The sequence below is a fragment of the Oncorhynchus mykiss genome, chromosome 25, assembly GCF_057628025.1.
Source record: "Oncorhynchus mykiss isolate SJ-2025 chromosome 25, ASM5762802v1, whole genome shotgun sequence".
In the NCBI taxonomy this organism is placed as follows: domain Eukaryota; kingdom Metazoa; phylum Chordata; class Actinopteri; order Salmoniformes; family Salmonidae; genus Oncorhynchus; species Oncorhynchus mykiss.
In genome coordinates, this window is record NC_143046.1 from 20,623,165 (window position 1) to 20,647,078 (window position 23,914).

The window sequence follows — 23,914 nt, forward strand, 5'->3', positions numbered from 1 at the left end:
CAATCAATTTAGCAAAGCAATTCACTTTTTGTCCTGAATACAGAGTATTGTGTTTTGGGAAAATAAAACACAGCACATTACTGCGTAACATTGCTTTCCACCAGACACTGGGAGATGAATTCACATTTCATCAGAACTATAACCTAAAACACAAGGCAAAATCTAAACTGGAGTTGCAAACCAAGAATATGGTGAATGTTCCTGAGTGACCGAGTTACAGTTTTCACTTAAATCTGCTTAAAAATCTATGGCAAGACTTGAAAATGATTGTCTAGCAATGATTAACAACCAATTTGTCAGAGTTTAATTTTGAAAATGATAAATCTGCAAATATTGTACAATCCTGGTGTGGAAAGCTATTAGAGACTTACACAGAAATACTCACAGCTGAATTCGCTGACAAATGTGATTCTAACATGTATTGACTCGGGGGGGTTGAATACTTATGTAAATGAGATATTTCAGTATTTAATTTTCAATGCATTTGGTACAATTTCTAAAAACATGTTTTCACCGTTTCATTATTGTGTGTAGAATGGTGAGACAAATGTAGATATAATCAATTTTGAATTCAGGCTGTAACACAACAAAATGTGGAAGAAGACAAAGGGTATAAATGCTATCTGAAGGCACTATTTATTAAGCAGTTAATAAAAGCAATTTAGTTGTCCTCTAAAACTAGCTAGAATGATCCAAACTATAGCTAGCTACAAAACTACAAACATTAACCTTAGTAGCCTAGCTAAATTGCTAGATAGCTAACAATACCTAGCTTGCTAGGTTGATACAATCATGCAGATAAAGCTAATCATTTGCAGTAGACTCACTGAATAAATGTGTTTGTTTCATCTTCTTTATCCTGTGCCAATCTGCTGCTGCTTACCCAAAGCCAAGGGATACTGAAGTTCCTAAAAAGGTTAGTCAGCCAGTTTGTTAGTCCAGTAATGTTGGCATATTGTTTAATTCCACTGTTTTGGTTATTCACAAATGTTTGTGGCGCCAATTTCACTGTCCTAAAAGTAAAAAATTTACAAATTCCACCACAGAGCAGTCAACACAGACAACATGAACACATTTGTCCAACCATAACAGATGGATGGCTAATTCAGAAAGAGATAATTGATAGATTCTAGCACCACCAGAACTTTCACAAATTCAGAGAAAGGCAGCCATAATGGCGTCCGTCTTTTGACTAGCTAGTGCATAGTGACACCAATTGATATGAAATGGTAATGCAGGTTTGGTTAGAACAGAGTGCAATGGAATGAGAGAAGTTTAATACAAATTACTTTATAAAAAGGGGGATATTATTTTCAATAACAAAGGTGGAAAGTAGTTGATTTAATGATCAAATAGATCAGGACAAAAACACAAAGTTACTGGTTTTATATGTAAAAAAAACTGTGTATAGTGTTAAATGTAACCCTGCCTTACATAAAAATACAAACATAATAATTGTATAAGAGCACCATAATCAGATGAACAAATAATATATTTCATAGTCATACCACAGATGAAAAGGGAAGCTGTTTATAAAAAATAAAATAAAATTGTATTAGTCACGTGCTCCGAATACAACAGTGAAATGCTTACTTACGAGCACCTAAACGACCGATAAGAATACGGATAAGAATAAGAGATGAAAGTAACAAGTAATTAAAGAGGAGCAGTAAAAAATAACAATGTATACAGGGGGGTGCCGGTACAGAGTCAATGTGTGGGGGCAGTTGAGGTAGTTGACTCCTTGTGGATTTGTGCAAAACGATAAGAACCACATTCTCCTTCAATAATAACAAATGCCGACATGAGATTTGAATTTTGAACGATACACAAACATTATTCCATTTATGTTCAGTAAATTCTTAATGTTTGTTGTTATATCATTAACAGTTAGCTCTAACAGTGGAGGCTGCTGGGGGAAGGACAGCTCATAATAATGTCTGGAATGGAGTGTAATGGAGGAAATGGAATGGTATCAAACATATGAAATGTTTTATTTATTTTATTTATTTCACCTTTATTTAACCAGGTAGGCCAGGTGAGAAAAAGTTCTCATTTACAATAAGACCTTGCCAAGATGAAGTAAAGCAGTGCGACAAAAACAACAACACAGTTACACATAAAAAAAACATACAATCAACACAATAGAAAAATATATGTACAGTGTGTGCAACTGTAGAAGAGTATGGAGGTAAGGCAATAAATAGGCAGCAGAGAACTGGAAGGAAAGGCAGCCAAAGGAAGTGTTGGCTTTGGGGATGACCGGTGAAATATACCTGCTGGAGCTCGTGCTACGGTTGGGTGTTGCTATGGTGACCAGTGAGCTGAGATAAGGCGGGGCTTTACCTAGCAAAGACTTAAAGATGACCTGGAGCCATTGGGATTGGCGACGAATATGTAGTGAGGGCCAGCCAACGAGAGCATGCAGGTCACAGTGGTTGGTAGTATATGGAGCTTTGGTGACAAAACAGATGGCACTGTGACAGACAACATCCAGTTTTCTGATTAGAGTGTTGGAGGCTGTTTTGTAAATTGTATTTCCGAAGTCAAGGATCGGTAGGATAGTCAGTTTTACGAGGGTATTTTTGGCAGCATGCGTGAAGGAGGCTTTGTTGCGAAATAGGAAGCCGATTTTAGGTTACATTTTTGGATTGGAGAGGCTTAATTAAGGCTAGGGGGCAGTACTCGGAGGTTTGAATGACTGAGGTACCCAAAGTAAACAACCTGTTACTCAAGCCCAGAAGCTATGATATGCATATTCATGGTAGTATTGGATAAAGAACACTCTAAAGTTTCTAAAACTGTTAGAATATTGTCTGTGAGTATAACAGAACATTATTTGGCAGGCAAAACCCAGAGGACAATCCTTTAAGGAATTTTATTTTTGAGGTCATTGGATTTTCCAATGATTTTCTATGGGAAACTCAAATGATTAGTACCCAGATTGCAGTTTCTATGGCTTCCACTAGAAGTCAACAGTCTTTAGAAATTGTTGGATGGTTTTTATTTGAAAAATGAAGAAGTATTTGTATTCTTTCTAAGTGTCACTCAGGTGGAATGAGATTGTGCTCCTCGTTGTTTTTCTCCGGTATTGGAAACAGTTTATTCCATTTTAAATTTGATTTATTATTTACATTTTAGGGCACCTGAGGTTGGATTAGAAATGTTGTTTGAAATGTTTGGACCAAGTTTACAGGTAACTTATTAGATCCTTTGTAGGCATGTTGGGCGAGTTGGAACCGGTGTATTTCTGAATCAAACGCACCAATTAAACAGACATTTTTGGGATATAAAGAAGGATTTCATCGAACAATACTACCATTCATTGTGTGACTGAGACCATTGGGATTGCAAAAAGATGAAGATCTTCAAAGGTAAGTGATTTATTTTATCGCTATGTCTGACGTGCATGATGCATCTGTTTGGTTGGAAAATGTTTTTCATGCTTTTGTATGTCCTCAGATAATCGCATGGTATGCTTTCGCGGGAAAACGTTTTTGAGATCTGACAAAGCAGCTGGATTAACAAGAAGTGTATCTTTTAAATTTTGTAAGACACTTGTATCGTCATGAATGTTGAATATTACAATTTTTGTCATTTGAATTTCACGCTCTGCAATTTCACCGGATGTTGTCAAATCTATCCCGTTAACGGGATTTGAGTGGTAAGGGATCCCTAAAGAGGTTTTAATGTGAACCTGGAAGGAGAGTTTACAGTATAAACAGACACCTAGGTATTTGTAGTTGTCCGGAGTAGTGATGCTAGTTGGGCGGGAGGGTGTGGGCAGCATTCGGTTGAAGAGCATGCACTTAGTTTTTCTAGCATTTAAAATCAGTTGGAGACCACAGAAGGAGTGTTGTATGGTGTTGAAGCTCGTTTGGGGGCTTTGTTAGCGCAGTGTCCAAACAAGGGCCAGATGTATACAGAATGGTGTCGTCTGCGTAGAGGTGGATCAGATAATCACCAGCAGAAAGAGCGAAATCATTGATATATAGAGTCGAAAGCCTTGGCCAGGTCGATGAAGACTGATGCACAGTACTGTCTCTTATCGATGGCAGTTATGATATTGTTATAGGCCCTTGAGCATGGCTGAGGTGCACCCATAACCAGCTCGGAAACCAGATTGCGTAGTGGAGAAGATACGGTAGGGTTCGGAATGGTCGATGATCTGTTTGTTAACTTGGCTTTTGTGTCACGAATCCCGTTTCCTGAGTCTGTTTTTTGCCTATGTTCTGTCCTGGAGAGTTTTTCCGGCGTCCTGGAACGCACCCTGTCTGATTGCCGGGCAATGTAGCCAGTTGGGGTTTCTGATTATCCGCACCTGTATCCCATCAGCTATCTGCACACCTGGTCCTGATCATCATCTCTCCTCTTCATAAGCCCGGACCTGACATCCATTCCCTGCCGGATCATTAGCCATGAACAGTATGTTGTGCCAGAGTATCAGCCTCAAGTTGGATAGAAGTGGTTTTGTTTGTTACGTATTGCTTGCCTTGAACTTACCTCTGTTTGTTCTGTCTTCAGTTACTCACCCGGATCATTTACCCCATTCCCGCCTGGTCGTCAGAAGATTCCGCTTCCCCATTGGATCCACCTATTTACTCCCATCAACTCATCACCGCTACCCGCTACACCACCTGGATATATCTACCCATTCACTTGTAAATAAATACTCACCTTTTTCCTACTCTCCTTGTCCTGGTCTGCTTCTGGGTTCGACTTTGAAGAATCGTGACATTTTGAAGATTTTAAAAAGGCAGGGCAGGATGGATATAGGTCTATAACAGTTTGGGTCTAGATTGTCTAACCCTTTGAAGAGGGTGATGACTGTGGCAGCTTTCCAATCTTTGAGGATCTCAGATGATACAAAAGAGAGGTTAAATAGGCTAGTAATAAGGGTTGTAACAAGCCCATTGTTACAGATTTAGGGTTGTACCTGGTAGGTTCCTTGATAATATGTGAGAGTTTGAGGGCATCTAGCTTAGATTATAGGACGGCCCGGGGTATTCAGTATGTCCCAGTTTGTGTCACGTAACAGTACGAACTCTGAGGATAGATGGGGGGGGCGATCAATTCACATATGGTGTCCAGGACAGCTGGGGCTGAAGGGGGTCTATAACAAGTGGCAACGGTGAGAGACTTGTTTCTGGAAAGGTAGATTTTTTAAAAGTAGAAACTTAAATTGTTTGGGGACAGACCTGGATAGTATGACAGAACTCTGCAGGCTATCTCTGCAGTAGATTGCAACTCTGCCCCCTTTGGCAGTGTTATCTTGTCGGAAAATATTATAGTTAGGGACGGAAATTTCTGGATTTTTGATGGCCTTCCTAAGCTAGGATTCAGACACGGCTAGGACATAGCCATAGACATAACTTTGCTCTGTTCATCTTTGCCTCGATACGGACTAGTATCCCAGAACCTGCCACTGACAAAAGTCCCCACAGCATGATGCTGCCACCATGCTTCACCGTAGGGATGGTGCCAGGTTTCCTCCAGATGTGATGCTTGGCATTCAGGCCAAAGAGTTCCATCTTAAATTCATCATACCAGAGAATCTTGTTATGTTCTGGGAGTCCTTTAGTTGCCTTTTGGCAAACTCCAAGCAGGCTGTCATCCGCCTTTTACTGAGGAGTGGCTTCTGTCCTGCCACTCTACCATAAAAGCCTGATTGGTGGAGTGCTGCATAGATGGTTGTCCTTCTGGAAGGTTCTCCCATCTCTACGGAGGAACTCTAGAGCTCTGTCAGAGGGACTATCGGGTTCTTGGTCAACTCTCTGACTAAGGCCCATCTCCCCCGATTGCTCAATTTGGCCGGTCGGCCAGCTCTAGGAAGAGTCTGGTTCCAAACTTCTTCCATTTAAGAATGATGGAGGCCACTGTGTTCTTTGGGACCTTCAATGCGTCAAACATTTTTTTGGTACTCTTCCCCAGATCTTTGCCTCGACATAATCCTGTCTCAGAGCTCTACGGACGATTCCTTCAATATCAGGGCTTGGTTTTTGCTCTGACATGCACTGTCAACTGTTGGATCTTATATAGACAGGTGTGTGCCTTTCAAAATCGTGTCCAATCAATTGAATTTACCACAGGTGGACTCCAATGAAGTTGTAGAAACATCTCAAGGATGCTTTATTGATACAGGATGCACCTGAGCTCAATGTCGAGTCTCATAGCAAAGGATCTAAATACTTCTGTAAATAAGATATTGCTGTTTTTTAATTTTATAAAAGTTAATCAAATTCTATAGACCTTCTGTCACTTTGTCATTATGGGGAATTGTGTGTAGATTGATTAAGACATTTTTCATTGAATCAATTTTTGAATAAGGCTGTAACGTAACAAAATTTGTGAAAATTGAAGGGGTCTGAATACTTTTGAAAGGCACTGGACCTTATATATAGACATGTTTGTGCCTTTCCAAATCATGTCCAATCAATTGAATTTTCCAATCAAGTTGGAGAAACATCTCAAGGATGCTTACTGGAAACAGGATGCACCTGAGCAACATGCAACAATTTCAAAGATTTTACTGAGTTTCAGCTCATATGAGGAAATAAGTCAGTTGAAATGAATTCATTAGCCTCTTATCTGTGGATTTCACATGACTGGGAATACAGATATATTGTCACGCCTGCTCCCGCTCTTCCCACCTGGCGCTCGAGGGCGCCAGGCTCCCCAGCATTGCGCGCTCCTGCCATCACCATTATGCACACCTGCCTTCTCCCTGTCACACGCATTAGCGATTATTGGACTCACCTGGATTCAATCACCTCTGTCATTACCTTCCCTACATCTGTCTGGTTCCATGCTCTGCTCCATGCTTCTGCAATAATTGTAGTTTGTCGTTGTATACCCGTTTGCTGAAGCTGTTCCTGTCTTGTTTCCCTGTCTGTTCCATATTAAATGTTGACTCCCCATGCCTGCTTCTCATCTCCGGCGTCAGTCCTTACATATGTATCTGTTGTTCACAGATACCTTAACGGTATTTCTGAGCATTCGAATTGCCATTGATAAATGCAATTGTGCTCGTTGTCTGTAGCTAATGCTTGCCCATACGATAACCCTACTGCCACCATGGGGCACTCTGTTCACAACGTTGACATCATCAAACCACTCGCCCAAACGACGCCGTACATGTGGTCTGCGGATAAGAGGCGAGCTGAGACGGACGTAGCCATTCAGTACTTTTGAAATAGACAGTGACAAAATTCAGAACATTGACCGCTCTTACAGTATTCTCCCTTTACAGCAAGCCAGAACAGTATAATAAAAAACAAGGGAATAGGCTATGTTCTGATGGGAGAGAGACCAAATTATTACTTTCTTTCTAAGCTACAGTATACATGTCTCCCTGGCATAATACATCACTGTTGCATCAGCATACAAGACACATTTTTGGACTCACCGTTGTTGTGCCATGCTCACTTGAATAGGAAGGTGGCACAGGGGTCCTTCTTGTCGGCAAACTTCTCAACTACTTTGCCATCAAAGTCTGGCATTCAGTGGATGAACTTGAAGTCATGCTGGATTGACAGCAAGGTCAATGCACTCAACCTTTATGGCTGATGGTATTGCAAGTGAAGATCCTTATCCGTTGTCGTGCTTCAAATGGTGTTGGTCATCATAATGTAGTCTGTAATCTCCTTCACACATGATCACAAAAATAATCTGAAAATGCCTGGGCAGGAGTCGACCGACTCGGCACGGCCCCGCAGCGCTGTCTGACAATTGCCACACAATTTAATGCATGCTAAGGTTCTGGCAAGCACGTATCTATTCTCCTCCGTTTGTTGGTTGTGAAGGTCGATTGCTCGTCTATATGTGTTGTCTAGCTAAGCCACAATGTATGATTTCTCCAGTAACCCCAGTTTAACAGCATTGTCTATATGTGATTCACAATTATCATGTTTTAATTCCTTAAACACAGACTTGGACCACACACCTTCTCCACCGAATAGCAGGTAGGGGAAGCAACATAGTGATTGCTTTGCGACACTTGCTGTTAGCCACTGCCTCCTTCCAAACCATTCATTGTTGAATTTGCCATTTCTGACTTTTTGTGTCATGTTTATGTCCAAATCCCAATGATTACCGAGACATTTTATCTCTAATTTGTCTTTATATGACAAGGATGGAAAAGGATTTGCCAGTAAATTGTTGACATGATTCATGATGTTGACTGCTTATCTAGCTAGCTATCTTGCTAGCTAAGATTTTGAAAGTGTGATGTTGACATGATCAGTCCAGTCAAAGCTACAGGAGATATAATGTAATTTGATATCATTTTGTCTGTGGCCATTGACCTTGAGCCTTCTTGGACGGGCACTTCTACTGTAGATCTATGGTAGCACCCAAGTGGCGTGAACTGCCTAGCTCTCCCATAGATTCTGTGTTGATGTAGAGATCCCATCGGTGGTGATGTAGAATTCCCATGAGTGACTGAACCCTGAGCCAATCAGGGCGCAACCAGAGAAGATTAACAACGTCTTCGCCGGCTAGCCCTCCACCACAGAAAGCACTGAGCTAGGCTGAAACAGCTGCATGGAGCTGCCTGACAAAACAAGTTTGTATACTGCTTTACTACATCTCTATTTTTGGTTTACATTATTTGATAAACTGATGTGTGATACTAACTAATACCTGAATTAAATGTAAAACAGTCCACTTCTTTTTTTACAGGTGGGGCTTAAATCAGGTGGGTTTCTGCCTGTGAGATCTCTTAGCTAGTGTAACAGTGCCTGACATTGAGCATTACTCAGTAACCACAATAACCATCTCATATCTTAAAATACTAGTCTGCTTTACAGTACCATGTGAATGAGCCTCAAATTTAAAGACATTAACCTAAAAATGATAACATGAAAAGGGGGGTGTCTATTTCTTATGCCTAACAGCACTATGGGTCCCACCCTCTCCCCTCCAAATTAAACGTAGTCCTTACATTCTGTATTTCCTCTGGATGCTCTTCGGCTCGTCGTCCGTCCATCACATAATGTGTATCTTCATTTAATGAAATGTGTTGCTAGCTGATATCATCATGCACTATGATAGCTGCCTCTGCCCTTTACGAGGGAAATGTGCCTTAACTGTTAGGTATGTACCCTTCCCTTAACCATAACCCATTACTTGACAAACGTGCCATGTTCTGTGTCTGGTACTTTACTCAGTCAATGACATAGTATCAACTTTAAAGTTAACTCAGGAACTATTTCCAGTAACTAGAACTTGTAAGAACTAAAGACTGTTTCACATAGCTACAGTCTGTAAATGACTTGTCTCTGTGACTGACTATTTTACATTACATTTGACATTTTAGTAATTTAGCAGACACTCTTATCGAGAGCGACTTACAGGAGCAATTAGAGTTAAGTGCCTTGCTCAAGGGCACAGAGAGATTTTTCACCTAATCTGCAATTATAGCTGTCGTTATCTCATCAGGCTGCACTTCCTGTGAGCATGTGTGCATGTACTGCTCCATGTCCAGCGGCATCCGTAACAACCCATCGACGTCTCCATTTGATTTCCCAGGCCGATACTTGATGGAGAACTTGAAATCGGCTAACTCAGCCACCCATCGGTGTGTCGGCGTATTCAGGTTGGCTGTTGTCAATACATAGGTTAGCAGATTGTAATCTGTGTAGACTATGAATGAAGGGGTGTAGTATAAGTAGTCTCGGAATCGCTCACATATCGTCCACTTCAATCTCTCACTTATCGCCCACCTCATTCTCTCACATATCGCCCACTTCAATCTCTCACATATCACCAGTGGTGGAAAAAGTTTTAAATACAGTTAAGTATCAAAAGTAAATGTAATTGCTGAAATATACTTAAGTATTAAAAGTAAAAGTATAAATAATTTCAAATTCCTTATATTAAGCAAACCAGACGGTACAATTCTCTTGTTATTTTAATGTACGGATAGCCAGTGGCAAACTTCAACATTTAGACATAATTTACAAACGAAGTATGTGTGTTTAGTGAGTCCACCAGATCACATGCATTAGGTTGACCAGAAATTGTTATCTTGATAAATGTGTGAATTGGACCATTTTCCTGTCCTGCTAAGCATTCAAAATGTAACGAGTACTTTTGGGTGTCAGGGAAAATGTATGAAGTAAAAATAACATAATTTCCTTACAAATGTAGTGAATTAAAAGTTGTTAAAAATTTAAATAAATATATAAATATAAATAAATAAGTAAAGTAAAGTACAGATAACCTGAAAAATGACTTAAGTAGTACTTTAAAGTGTTTTACACCACTGCATATCGCCCACTTCCATCTTTCACATATCACCCACTTCAATCACTCACATATCGCTCACTTCAATCACTCACATATCGCTCACTTCAATCACTGACATATCGGCCACTTCAATCTTTCACATATCACCCACTTCAATCACTCACATATCACCCACTTCAATCACTCACATATCGCTCACTTCAATCACTCACATATCGCTCACTTCAATCACTCACATATCGCCCACTTCAATCACTCACATATCGCTCACTTCAATCGGTCACATATCGCCCACTTCAATCTTTCACATATCTCTCACTTCAATCACTCACATATCGCCCACTTCAATCACTCACATATCGCTCACTTCAATCGGTCACATATCACCCACTTCAATCTTTCACATATCTCTCGCACATCTCTCACATACTGTAAGCTCATATACATTGTGTCATTGTTCATCTTGGCTCTGAGACAGCGTGGCCTGCTACATTCACCTGATCAGTTTTTCCCACTGGCTTCCTTTGTGCTCTACAGCCCTTTGTGCATACTTTTACACATTTCCTTCACTTCCTCCTTCAGTTGCTTCACCACATCAAAAAGCTCAGCGTCCCTTTGACTAGCTGCTGCTGGGGCTTTAAGACTCTTGGTGTTCTTTACAACTTGAGAAGAATGATCTTGGACCTCTAACATTGCTTCTGTGCCACTGGGGCTTTGCTGCTGGATCTGCACCCCAGTCTGTATTTCGCAAATGTTGGTTACTTTGCTACTTGTACTCTTTCTCAGTTTGCTTTGTCTTTCATACTCAAAGCTAGCTGCTTCATTCATTTTGACAATTAACATGTTGTCTGTCAAGGTAATGTTTCAGTTGAAACGTAATGTGATCACTCAACAGCCCTGTACTAACTGACCTCAATAAATTATTCTGCATGACCTCTGGACTGTACTGCCTGTCTGACCATACTCTCTGGCAGCAAATAACAACCTCACAATTGCACTGATAATAAAGTTTTGTGGGGACTCACGACTGTCTTGGGTTATGTTTAATAGCCTGCGGTACAGGTCAATGGAACTGTCCTCCTTGAAACACCCCTTTAAGATTGTTTTGAGTTGGGAAGGGTGAAGTCACTTTTTATTTCAAGCATTTGACATATGTTCAGGCCTGGACTGAAAGCTTGTACTACAGCTTCAATGACTTCAGCTTCATCGTGTCCCTTGTTCAGTCCCATGTCAATCAGATGCATCTGATTTGTGTATGAGAGTTTGTTTGTTTCTGTGTATTGTCACTTCAAATAACCTGTCTGGCTGTGGATATAGCACACTTTGTTGAACTGGCCCTGGGCTGGGTCCGTTGTTTCCCACTTTCTCATTCAACCTCGTGATTTTCTCAGCTAAGTCTTGGGTAGCAGCATGAAAACTCAACTGTAGATCTGAGTATTATTTTTGTACACTCTCAAATGCTTCTTGGCTCCTAACATACTCTTCAGGATCAGTTCCATCACTTTGCTTTAGCTGGTCTGCTAACTTGAACAGGTCATTCAGATACAGCTTGGCTACATCCCCTTCTTTTTCAATAACCTCATCTATTAATTCCACGATTAGTTGGATAAATGTTTGCCTCCTTCTCTAATTCTCAGCTGGGACTTTAACATAACCACACATCTTTTAGCTATCCTGGCACTGTTCCATCTCCATACTCTGAGTGCGCTCTGCCTCTCTTCTCGTGTGACCGCTGTCAATGAAGGTCCGGTTCTATTTTTAGCTGTGTCATCCATACCGTGGCACAACGTTTGTCTTGGCTAGCTCACCAATTTTGTTGCACACTTGAATAATGACAACAACATTCAAGCGTGTAGACGTTTAGAACGTTTAAGATCCTTTTTCCCGAAACCACAAGACAGTGGCTCCCGAGTGGGGCAGAGACAGTGACTCCCGAGTGGGGCAGAGACAGTGGCTCCCGAGTGGGGCAGAGACAGTGGCTCTCGATTGGGGCAGAGACAGTGGCTGCTAAGACAGTGCTAGAGGCGTCACTACAGAACTTGTTTAGATTCCAGACTGTATCAAAACCAGCTGTTATTAAGAGTCCCATGGACCAGCGTCGTCCATGTTAGGGTTTGGCCATTATTGTAACTAAGAATGTGTTCTTAACTGACTTGCTTAAATAATGTACTTAAATAAAAAAATAAAGACAGGGCCATCAGACCCAGTATCATCTCTACGTCTCCTTCTACAGATGTTCAAATATCTAAGAGCTCTGAGATGTCTTAGTTGGCCTAACATTGCCTGACATTTTTATTTTTATTTTTTATTTTACCTTTATTTAACCAGGCAAGTCAGTTAAGAACAAATTCTTATTTTCAATGACGGCCTGGGAACAGTGGGTTAACTGCCTGTTCAGGGGCAGAACGACAGATTTGTACCTTGTCAGCTCGGGGGTTTGAACTCACAACCTTCCGGTTACTAGTCCAACGCTCTAACCACTAGGCTACCCTGCCGCCCCATTGAGTATTACATTGAGTATTACTCAGTAATAACCACAATAGCTATCTCATATGCTAAAATACTAGCTGTGAATGAGCGTCATGTGAATGAGCGTCATGTTTAAAGATATTACCTCAAAAATATAATGTGAAAAATGGGGGGGGGGGGTATATTTATTTTGCCTAATATTACTATGGGTCCCACACATACAACAAATTACCGTGTGCATCTCTCATTTACTTGATAGGCTATTTTAAGTTTATGCTCTATGGATCCGGAACCAGTTGATAACATACAGTAGAATTTAACAGGTGAACAGACAAATTATATTTTGCATTGAAGTGTGTAAGCAGGCCTACTGTAGTTACATTTCTTTCCGGGTAGAAATGTTCATCGTCAGCTCATTCAAACACTATTTCCAGTGTGTCCGACATGCACTTCCTGGTCCTATTGGGAGGTGGCGTGGTGCTCACTCATACCCAGTAACATGCGCAAAACGTAAGGTTGAATTTATACATTGTGTATGCTAATGCTTTTACTTTTGTGGATCAATCTGTATCCAAGTCGACTGCCTATATATATATATATATATATATATATATATATATATATATATATATATATATATATATATATATATATATATATATATATATATATATTACAGTGTCCACTCATCATATATATGTAACCTAATTTCAGCCGAAAGTATTTTGAAACCAAATATTCCTCTTTTGAATTGGGCGCACACATACATATGTGTGTGCGTGTGTGCGCGCGCGTGCGTGCGTGTGTGCACATGCGCTAATCAAATGATAGAGGTGCTTTTTCCACCTTCTAGTGGTGGGTTGAGTAAAAAACGTGATCACCCACTTCAAATAACGAATGTTCTTGTTTTTTTCAGTTGCATTAAATGTTTCAATACAACATAATATTTTATTGAAGATTCTATACATGTGCTCGTGCATTTTCTATGGGAAAGTAAAATAGCATTAGATTGTAGTAGGCACATTTTCTGAAGACACAATTTACATCGTTAATATTTTACTCTACAATAGCATGTGAAGTATTCCAATTGAATTTCTATATTACCCCCGTGGCAATGCGTTTCTTATTATAACCTTAGCATATGTGTTTATTATAACCTATCCTACTACTGTTATGTTCATTGGTAGGCCTAGTCGAGGTACCGGTAGTGTTAGTCTAATAATAATGTTATTTTTTACATTTACTATTGAGAAGAATGCTAAACTGTTCTTAGCAAGTATAACATGTTGTCGATGCCGGTGACGTAGGACTCCCATGCCTTGAATGTGGGAGGACGTAGGGCAGAAATTCGGCATAGACCTCTCAGTTGGTGCCTATGCGCAAGCGGAGGATGCTTCTGCATGTTATTCTTCAGCATCCGGTCTATATCTCAGAGTTGGTTCTCTTGCTGTTTCCATCGAGAAAGTAAAGGAAAACGCGAAGTGATGTGCTACCTATATTGTATTTTTATCAAAACTAAATTACATTTAATGAAGAATGGAATTTCTTAGGATCAAGTCGAGAAGAGACTGTACTATCTCTGTCGTTCAGTGAGTATCTCGCCGTTTCTGATTGTGCTGCTACCGAAATGCTTGAAATTGCTGCCTGTTTGGTCGTGCGTAATACCGGGGATTGCAGTATATTGCGAAGCTAGTCTTCTGACATACAAACAATGTACCCATTCAAGCCTGGCTCAGAACTTGTCCGATGACTGATTGATGATTTAATTTGCTTTTTGGATTGTAAGGAGATCAATGGAGAGTCCTGCGGGTCCGTGCGCCCTGGTGCCATTTTAACACGAACACTGTGTTAATTTGGGCTTGCATGTCTGCACTGAAATTGCCAACTCCAAGACTCATACAACGTTGATGCTGGATAATTCAGCAACATTGTTGTAAAAATGCTGAACAGCGTTTTGTTGCTCAGCGTTTTAACTGTGACCAGTTTCTCATCGAAGACTGAGAGTCGCAAAACTTCGAAAGACATTTGTAAGAACCGCTGCTCATGTGAGGAAAAGGAGAATATATTGAGCATCAACTGTGAAAACAAAGGATTTACAACGGTTAGTTTATTTCAACCCCCACCGAACAAAATCTGTCAACTCTTTCTCAATGGAAACTTTCTTTCAAGGCTGAATCCAAACGAGTTTGTCAGTTATGGTAATGTCACATCACTTCATTTGGGGAACAACGGGTTACAGGAGATAAAGACTGGAGCTTTTACTGGACTGAGATTTTTAAAACGACTTCATCTCAATAACAATAACTTGGAGATAATCAAGGAGGACACATTTGCTGGTTTAGAGAGTTTGGAGTATTTACAGGCAGATTATAATTACATCAGCGCCATTGAAGCAGGTGCATTCGGCAAATTGAATAAACTCAAAGTATTGATTCTCAATGACAACCTCCTGCTCTCTCTTCCCAACAATGTATTTCGTTTCGTTATGTTAACGCATTTGGATCTAAGGGGGAACCGGCTTAAGATGTTGCCTTTTGCTGGCGTGCTGGAGCATATAGGTGGCATTATGGAGATCCAACTGGAGGAGAACCCGTGGAACTGCACCTGTGATCTGATCCCCCTAAAAGCCTGGCTGGACACCATATCAGTATTTGTAGGGGACATCGTCTGCGAGACCCCATTCAGACTGCATGGCAAGGACATTACGCAATTGATTAAGCAAGATCTATGCCCCCGACGAAATGCTGGTGATTCCAATCACCGCGTAATGCAGCCTCCCTCTGATTCCCAATACCACGGCCTTTCTCCCACCCTGCACCCCGGTGTCACTCCAACAAAAACCCCAAGGGCCTCCCGTCCCCCTAAAACGAGAAATCGCCCCACACAAAGGGTAACGTCTAGTAAGGACAAACAAGTTTTCGGGCCTATAATGGTTTATCAGACTAGGTCCCCTGTTCCCATGACCTGCCCTAGCATTTGCGTATGCACCTCTCAGAACCCAGACAGTGGATTAAATATCAACTGCCAGGAAAGGAAATTGCATAATATAACAGAGCTTACCCCTAAACCGTCCTATCCAAAGAAATTGCATTTAACAGGCAATTACTTGCAGACCATATACAGAACAGACCTCACCGAATACAGCTCACTAGAGCTCCTCCACTTAGGAAATAATAGAATAGCTGTCATTCAGAATGGGGCCTTTGAAAACCTAGCTAATCTACGGAGACTTTACCTCAATGGCAATTACATTGAAAGTCTATCCCAATCATTATTCGCAGGGTTGCAGAGCCTTCAATACTTATACCTGGAGTATAATGTTATCAAGGACATTTTACCACAGACGTTTAACTCCTTACATAATCTGCAGCTGCTGTTCCTAAACAACAATCTACTGAGATCCCTTCCCGACAATGTTTTTGGAGGGACTATGCTGACAAGACTAAACCTGAGAAACAATCACTTCTCCCACCTGCCGGTGCGCGGTGTGCTCGACCAGCTCTCCGCATTCATTCAGATCGACCTGCAGGAAAACCCATGGGATTGCACCTGCGACATCGTTGCGCTTAAAAACTGGATGGAGCTATCCAGCACCAGCGTTGTGGTAAATGAAATCACATGTGATTCGCCCTCCAAACACGCAGGGCGGCTCCTCAGGTCTCTGCGTAACGATGCAATTTGTCCCGAGCCTAACGAGATCACAATAACCAAGGCCCCCACCGTCAGACCCAGCACTGACTCCACTCCTCCCTCTGCCATCACGCCCACAGACGAGCAGGTGCCCGAGATGCACGCGGAGGTGCCCCTGTCGGTTCTCATACTTGGACTGCTCGTGGTTTTCATTCTGTCGGTCTGCTTCGGGGCTGGTTTGTTTGTATTTGTCCTGAAACGACGCAAAGGTGCTGATAGCGTTCCCGCCAGTGCCAATAATGTAGATTTAAACTCCTTCCAGGTACAATATGGTTCTTATAACTCAGAACCCACTGCAGATAAAACAGAGACGCATGTGTATAACTACATCCCTCCCCCCGTTGGTCAGATGTGTCAGAACCCCATCTACATGCAGAAAGACAGCGAGCAGGTGGCCTACTATAGGAATCTAAAGGAACTAAGCTTCAGCACCGTGGACACTAAAAAGTCGGAGTTGCCCCCAAGTCCATATACCATAAGCACAGTGGAGTTCATTGAGAAACAATCTTGCGGCAATCGAGAGCCGGAGCTGCTTTATCAAAACATTGCAGAGAGGGTTCAGGAGCTTCCGACTGTTGGGGCTCTGAATTATAATTTTTGCACTTTACCGAAAAGACAATTCATTCCTCAATATGAAACCACTAGACGACACAACCAGGACAGGTTGAATAAAACGGTTCTCTATGGGACTCCACGAAAGTATTATGCCAATCAATCAAAAAATGAACACCCTGTGCTGCCTGGGAAGCTAAAAACAGAACCAGACTACCTCGAAGTTCTGGAAAAACAAACTGCAATGAGTCAGTTGTAAGATATGGCCCTACTTACTATCATCAGTAATGATTACATCGATTTGTATCTATGTACTCCACAAATTGACGAGTCCAACTCAATCAAAGCAACATAAGCGTTTGCTCTACATTATTGTCCAGCTGTATTGAGTAAACGTATATGCAGTTATACTATTTTACTGGAGGTTTAAATTATTTCTTCTACTTGAAATATAGTCTGTAGCAGGTACCGCAAGAACTATGTAAACTACTGCTTTGTGCATTTCATATTCTATATTTTATTTCGTCTGTGGGAAGCGATTTCATTTTAATAGAAGAACAGAAGTGAATAATTATGAAATTACTTTCCTGTACATAATAGCCTATTGATGGTGAGTGTGAAACACATGTACTGGTTCCGTCCACTTGGCAACTCATTTATTCCAGAAGTGCCTTTGCACTCCAAGTATTTTATCGTTGCTTTCTGCAAATTGACATTTTATAAGTGCTGTATTTTAAGAATCTTTATGTAAAATATAATTATTTGTCCATTACATTAAACATAACTGAAGAGTGTATGATATTTATGGTAGAGAATATGTTTTGAATATCTAAGTGTCTTTCAAGATGTACAATTTAGAGAATTGCATAATATTGTATGATATAGATGATCAATACAATGCGCCATAAGCGCAATTAAATTTTCACTGAAGCACTTTGTCAAGTCTGAATTAAGCATTACGATTTTACGTCTCTCTCTCTCTCTCTCTCTCTCTCTCTCTCTCTCTCTCTCTGTGTGTGTGTGTGTGTGTGTGTGTGTGTGTGTGTGTGTGTGTGTGTGTGTGTGTGTGTGTGTGTGTGTGTGTGTGTGTGTGTGTGTGTGCGTACGTGCTTCCATGTGATGAGGAGGGGGTGGGTGGTTTAGGGGCGGTAACAGCACTCTCTTTGATCTATAGACCACTGTGTATTGATGAGGAATTTGCTGAGCACTTTAGCTGAATGACGCTTGTGCATGCAATTTATCGACCAGCGTTGCTATAGGTCCCTCACTGTAATACCACAGGACTACCATTCATTTCATACCTATAATATTTTCCTCAAAAGGTAGAGAGCAGTGTCCTCTAAAAGTATAGATTATTTACCAGTACGTTACGATTTACGGATGATAAAAACTACTGCTCCACAACAACTGATCTCCTGTAGCCTACCTGAAACGCACAACATGATGATTAGTTCTCAACGCTCCTTATACCAAAAATAGATCGTTTTTAGTGGATTTAAATGGACCAGTTTATGTTTTGACCTTCAGGTGACATTTGTCTTTGAAGTCTGCTGTGGGCATAAATACAGTACCTTCTCCAAGCCCCGGTTATTCTGCTGTTTGTCTCTCGTTTTGTTTTTGCCGGTCTTCACGTAGCTATTGTGTCGCTGTCCATGGTGCTGAATGTTTTCTTCTTACTACTAATGATGCATTTTCTATGGATTCTACTACAGTAAGGGGACTTTTCACTTGCTTTGTTCGATTTCACATTGACTTTGTTATGAGTGCACCATGTTTATGTTGTTGTTGTTCTTAATCATTAATTAATTAAACTGAGAACTAAATCAAATTGGGAACTTAAATTAGCAATAACTGGCCTACTTGTGATTTAATTGAACCATTCATTTAATGCTTATGTGAGTCTTACAATCCTGCTATTATGCTTGTGGGTAAGTGAGCTTGTGCTTGTGGGTAGCAGAGGCCATTTGAGTTGGTGTGAGTGAGACTGAGTGAAAGTGCTGTTCATTCCTTCTGAAACAGAGTGATTTTCTTTCCTGCATGGCACAATGGGTCTCTGTGTTGCTGTTTACTGCTGCTGTGGAGAATGAGGGGTTAGACATGTCTTGCACACCAATGAGGCTCCTCCCTCCCCACCACACACAGATGTCGATGGCATGCAATAGCTTTACAATATAAGTTATCAATCACTCCGGTCAGTTGACACCAGAAGATAGGATACAATATTATACATTGACAAACGTGGTGTGCTTAACAATTTGAAGATGACTTTGAAGTATGTGATTGTGTGTTCTTGAATGACTGTTGGATGTTTTTGGGACACAGCCTGATCTCTAGAGCTTCACTGGGATAGTTTTGTCACAAACGATTTCCATCCATGGAAAAATCCATAATAAAGGAAGCAATTGAGATCTATCCTATTTGATCAGCATATTGTAATTGATTCACTTTAAATTAACCCTCTTTCATTTAATTCCAACAATATGGTTCCTGTTGTAGACTAAGGATCTACATGGGGGATGTAAACTTTGACCTTGTTTTGCTAAGATGTGAACTAGTGTGAATCAATGGAGACTGCTTGGGGCCTCTCCTGAGGCGATCATGGACCTCTTCATAAATGCTCTTGGGCAAGTTCATGTTTATTCAAAGGTTGGACTGGTTTTTTCCCCTCTTTGATTTGTGATGAGGCCCAAAGAGAGTGGCCCATGCTTGTTGTGTATGATACTGAATCTCTTTGACATGGTGGAGACCAAGAGACTAGTGGGAAGAATGGAAGGTCGATATTCCTCTTTCCCAGGGTCCCCGGAATTGGCCGGAGTCACAACCAATTCACTCTCATAGTAAGGAAGTGATGCCGGATTGTGACATTTGAAAGGTCAGGGTCCATAATGTGTTAATATCTCATATTTTGGATCACTATAGATGCATTGTTCCACATTAACTGTTGGTTATGAATTTCATAGTTTCTCTAAGAAATGTTCAGATAAATGCTAGGCTCCTACTGCATATGGTAATGCTGCTGCAGGATTGTTTTTTGCATTCATTAAATCAAAGTAATCAAGTACACAACTTAAAGTACAGTTGCAGTTTTTTTGTATTGCTTTGGGGAATTTTTCACAAGTATGTGGTACATTTTCACAACTCTTAGTATAAAACTCCAAACAGATCATCCATAAGACAGTTGTTTCAAAACTCTAAGCACATTTTCAATTGACTAATTACAACACACAAAACATAATTACTTTTTCGTCTTAATGTGTTTCATCTAGAAATACATGTTCGCATTGCAGTACATGTTCATATAAAGTCTTTCACAATGCAATGCTCACTTTACTTTGATAAAATACGTTTTACTATTGCTTAATCCGACTGCTCTTAATGGATGATCACTAAAACATTTGGTAAACCTATAGATTTGACATGTATACTGCCTGGCCTACTACAGATTATCAGAACTACATAATACAAATGTATGTCTGTGAAACACGAAAAGTATAGCATGTACTTCTATAATGATGACAATTATGATTTTACTGTACAGTAATAAAAAATATATATCTGCGAGATGTACCGTATGTAACAAATCAAATCAGTGTTTATGGGTAGCAGATGTTACAGCAGGTTCAGCGAAATGCTTGTGATTCTGGCTCCTGTAGTGCAGAAATACAATAGCAACATGCAAATAATTCACACTACTTTACTTACATTTTATTGACCAATGCATTACTGTAATATATTCAATTTATTTAGCAGATACTTTTATCCAGAGTGAACCCAGTGGGAATCTAACCCACAACTCTGTTGTTGCTAGTGCAACACTCTCATGAACTGAGCTACAGTTCCACTACAATACAGGAGAACAGTGCTGTAAAATAGAATATATGACTACAATGCAGGTGGAAGGTGTATGACGGCCATCCCCATGAGCATATCACCCTCCTTCAGTACATGGATGAGGCATGCAATGATTTCAATCCAGACCTATGTAAGGCTTGGATTCGCCATGCCAAAAGGTTTTTCCCTAGGTGCATGGGGCAGAGGGTTGCCTAGTGGTTAGAGCTTTGGACTAGCAACCGAAAGGTTGCAAGATCGAATCCCCGAGCTGACAAGGTCTGGCGTTCTGCCCCTGAACAAGGCAGTTAATAACCCACTGTTCCTAGGCCATCATTGAAAATAAGAATTTGTTCTTAACTCACTTGCCTAGTTAAATAAAGGTAAAACATGAACAATGAGGATAGTTATTGCCTAATGTGAAAACATTGCTACATTCAAAGGGCAATTTTGTATGTTAACTTGATTTGCTATTGGATTAACTGGTTGTTAAAGGAACGAAATTGAGAAAGTATTGTGTTTTGTTGATTAAACATTATACTGTATTATATTTCACAGTAAACTTATTTTTTGGATTAATGGTTGAGTGGTGAAAGATGTCTACAAACAAAATTAATGCACACCGAAAGGTTTAGAATGTAAGACTGGCTCTGTTACAAGTGTTACCAGATTGGAGTTTTGTACTAAGAGTTTAGAAAATTCACCACATAATTGTGAGAATAGCTCAAATAAAAAAAACTGTAATTGAAATCTTCAGCCTGAAATATGAGCCATGGTCACATTACATTCAGAGCTTCATTTTAGTCATTTCAAGCATCCAGTCACTAGAGTCAATGTTTCCTGCCGACTGGGCTGTGGATATATTATGTGTTCTAGTCTTTGTCTCTCTCTCTCTCTCTCTCTCTCTCTCTCTCTCTCTCTCTCTCTCTCTCTCTCTCTCTCTCTCTCTCTCTCTCTCTCTCTCTCTCTCTCTCTCTCTCTCTCTCTCTCTCTCTCTCTCTCTCTCTCTCTCTCTGTGTGTGTGAAGTCTTCTGTCCCACAGTCCTTTGATGAATAATGCACCAGTTTCATGGCTGCGTAATAATTTAGGCATTAATGATTGGCCATGTTAGATGTTGACAGAACTCCTTGAACAGCTGTCACAGAATAAACAACCTTGTAGTCTCTGCACAATGCACAGTCTTCTGCCTTGTAAAACAAGTGTGTGATCTATGAACCCTGAAGTGGCGATGGTTTAAAACACACAGCCACAACCTCTCTGTTAAACACACTAAGTAAATGGTGAAGGTTGTTGGACTCACAGCCATGACTAAGATCAATGGGACGCTTGCCTCATATTTGCGTATGGCCGTGTGGTAAAGGAATAGTGACAGACTGTAGACTTCTCCAAAGGTTAACTCAAGCCACATCTGACCTTGTGTCCACTTCCATCGGAGCACAGCACATTGATCTTATTAGAAAAAGAGAGTAAGATAAATTTAATTCAAACTCCATCCAATGGCAGTGATAAAAGGCAGTGTAAGTGATCCTTGAGCAGGTCCAAATATACACTTACAATATATAGGCTTGCTAGCATTCACTTCTGTGCGATTCCGTCATAGGAAAGGTCGCTGGTTTGAACCCCCAGCCAACTAGGTGAAAAAATCTGTAAATGTGCCCTTGAGCAAGGCACTTTACCCTAATTAAGTCGCTCTGGATAAGTACGTCTGCTAAATGACTAACATGTAAATGTAAATATGAGGTTACATGTAGTACAGAATTCAGAAGTAATGTAAAGGGGTAATGTCGTGAATGTATGAGTATGTTATTTAATTAAGTGTACTTTGTTTGACACTTTGGTCCTTTGTAGCTCAGTTGGTAGAGAATGGCGCTTGTAATGCCCGGGTAGTAGGTTTGATTTTCTGGATCACCAATATGTTAAATGCATGACTAAGTCACTTTGGATGAACACGTCTGCTAAATGGCATATACTGTATTATTATTATTATCATTCTTATAATAAGTGGAGATTGATCCACGTATGTGTGAGTGAGAAACATCTAAATAAAAGCCACCATCTTGAACCATCCTCCCACCGCTCTGCCCCATATGATGCTGAGTTTTAAAACACTTTTCCACATGAGACAGTATCAATAAGCCTTTCCTGTTCAATGCCTTCCATAAAATCTAATCACTGCAGTCATTATTCGGCACTTGAAGTGTGAAGCGGCTACACAGTAAGCCAATGTCCCAGGGAAGACTTTATTGGTTTGTGTAACAAGGCATGGCAAGTGGCTCCTCTAGGATCAAATCTCCCACTGGTTAGCAGTCCTACCCTTTGACCCTCACACAATGGAGCACTCATGTCCCAGGAAGTGCATGGAGGCCTTTCTCCCAGCAGCATGGAAAAGTCTTTATTTTTACCCCCAGGAAGGCAATAGAAATCAACAGCTTGGTTGTCAGACCAATATAACTCTCTCAGCTCTGTATATGGACTATGTTATATAGGATATCATGCAACAATGAATAGGAAAGGCTTCTGATTGGTTAACTCCAACATACCTCCACCATTCCTATATTTCCAACTATAATTTGTATTAATATATTTGTATAGAATTCTATTCACATCCATGGCTCAATCTGCCTTGTCTTATACAATACTGTATATTGATAGCACTCCATATTGCTGGAACATGACTAATAATGTGTTGAATTGATAATATAGCCCCTGACGCCAGGTGTTTGTAACATACTGTATGTGATAGCAGTGCCTTTGGGAACTCACAGGGAGGTCTGGCGGCTCCTCATCAGTGGCTTAAAATAAAACATTATCCACATCGACTAATATGAATGGAAACGTGATGATGAAGTACAAAAAATAAATAAACCTTTGAAGCCATAGAAAGTGCAATTGCCTGCAGGAAAGTCACAATCCCAATTTTTGGCAGTGCATAAATAATTTCAACTACAGCTGGTTCTTCAAATGTGGCTACTGCATTTACGCATTTCAATTTGACACAGCTAGTGCTCTTTCAAGGATTCCGGCATTCAAATAATTCCTCCTATGCAGAAGTATAAGCAGGATCAGTAAATGGGCCATATTTGAGGATTTTATTAAGGCAAAAAAATATATATAGACATAGAAAGA

General features: G+C 40.5%; 1 protein-coding gene across 1 annotated transcript; it reads left to right on the forward strand.

Moving 5' to 3' along the window:
* The first annotated feature begins 14,028 nt into the window (after window positions 1–14,028).
* Window positions 14,029–20,031, forward strand: slitrk2 (SLIT and NTRK-like family, member 2). The gene has a single exon (XM_021583565.3). It carries the CDS (start codon window positions 14,657–14,659, stop codon window positions 17,216–17,218), a length of 2,562 nt encoding a protein of 853 aa, XP_021439240.1. The 5' UTR covers window positions 14,029–14,656; the 3' UTR covers window positions 17,219–20,031.
* The last annotated feature ends 3,883 nt before the right edge of the window (window positions 20,032–23,914 follow it).

Excerpts from the sequence above, each read along its gene's own strand:
- slitrk2 (XM_021583565.3), top strand. The coding sequence starts at position 14,657 with ATGCTGAACAGCGTTTTGTTGCTCAGCGTTTTAACTGTGACCAGTTTC.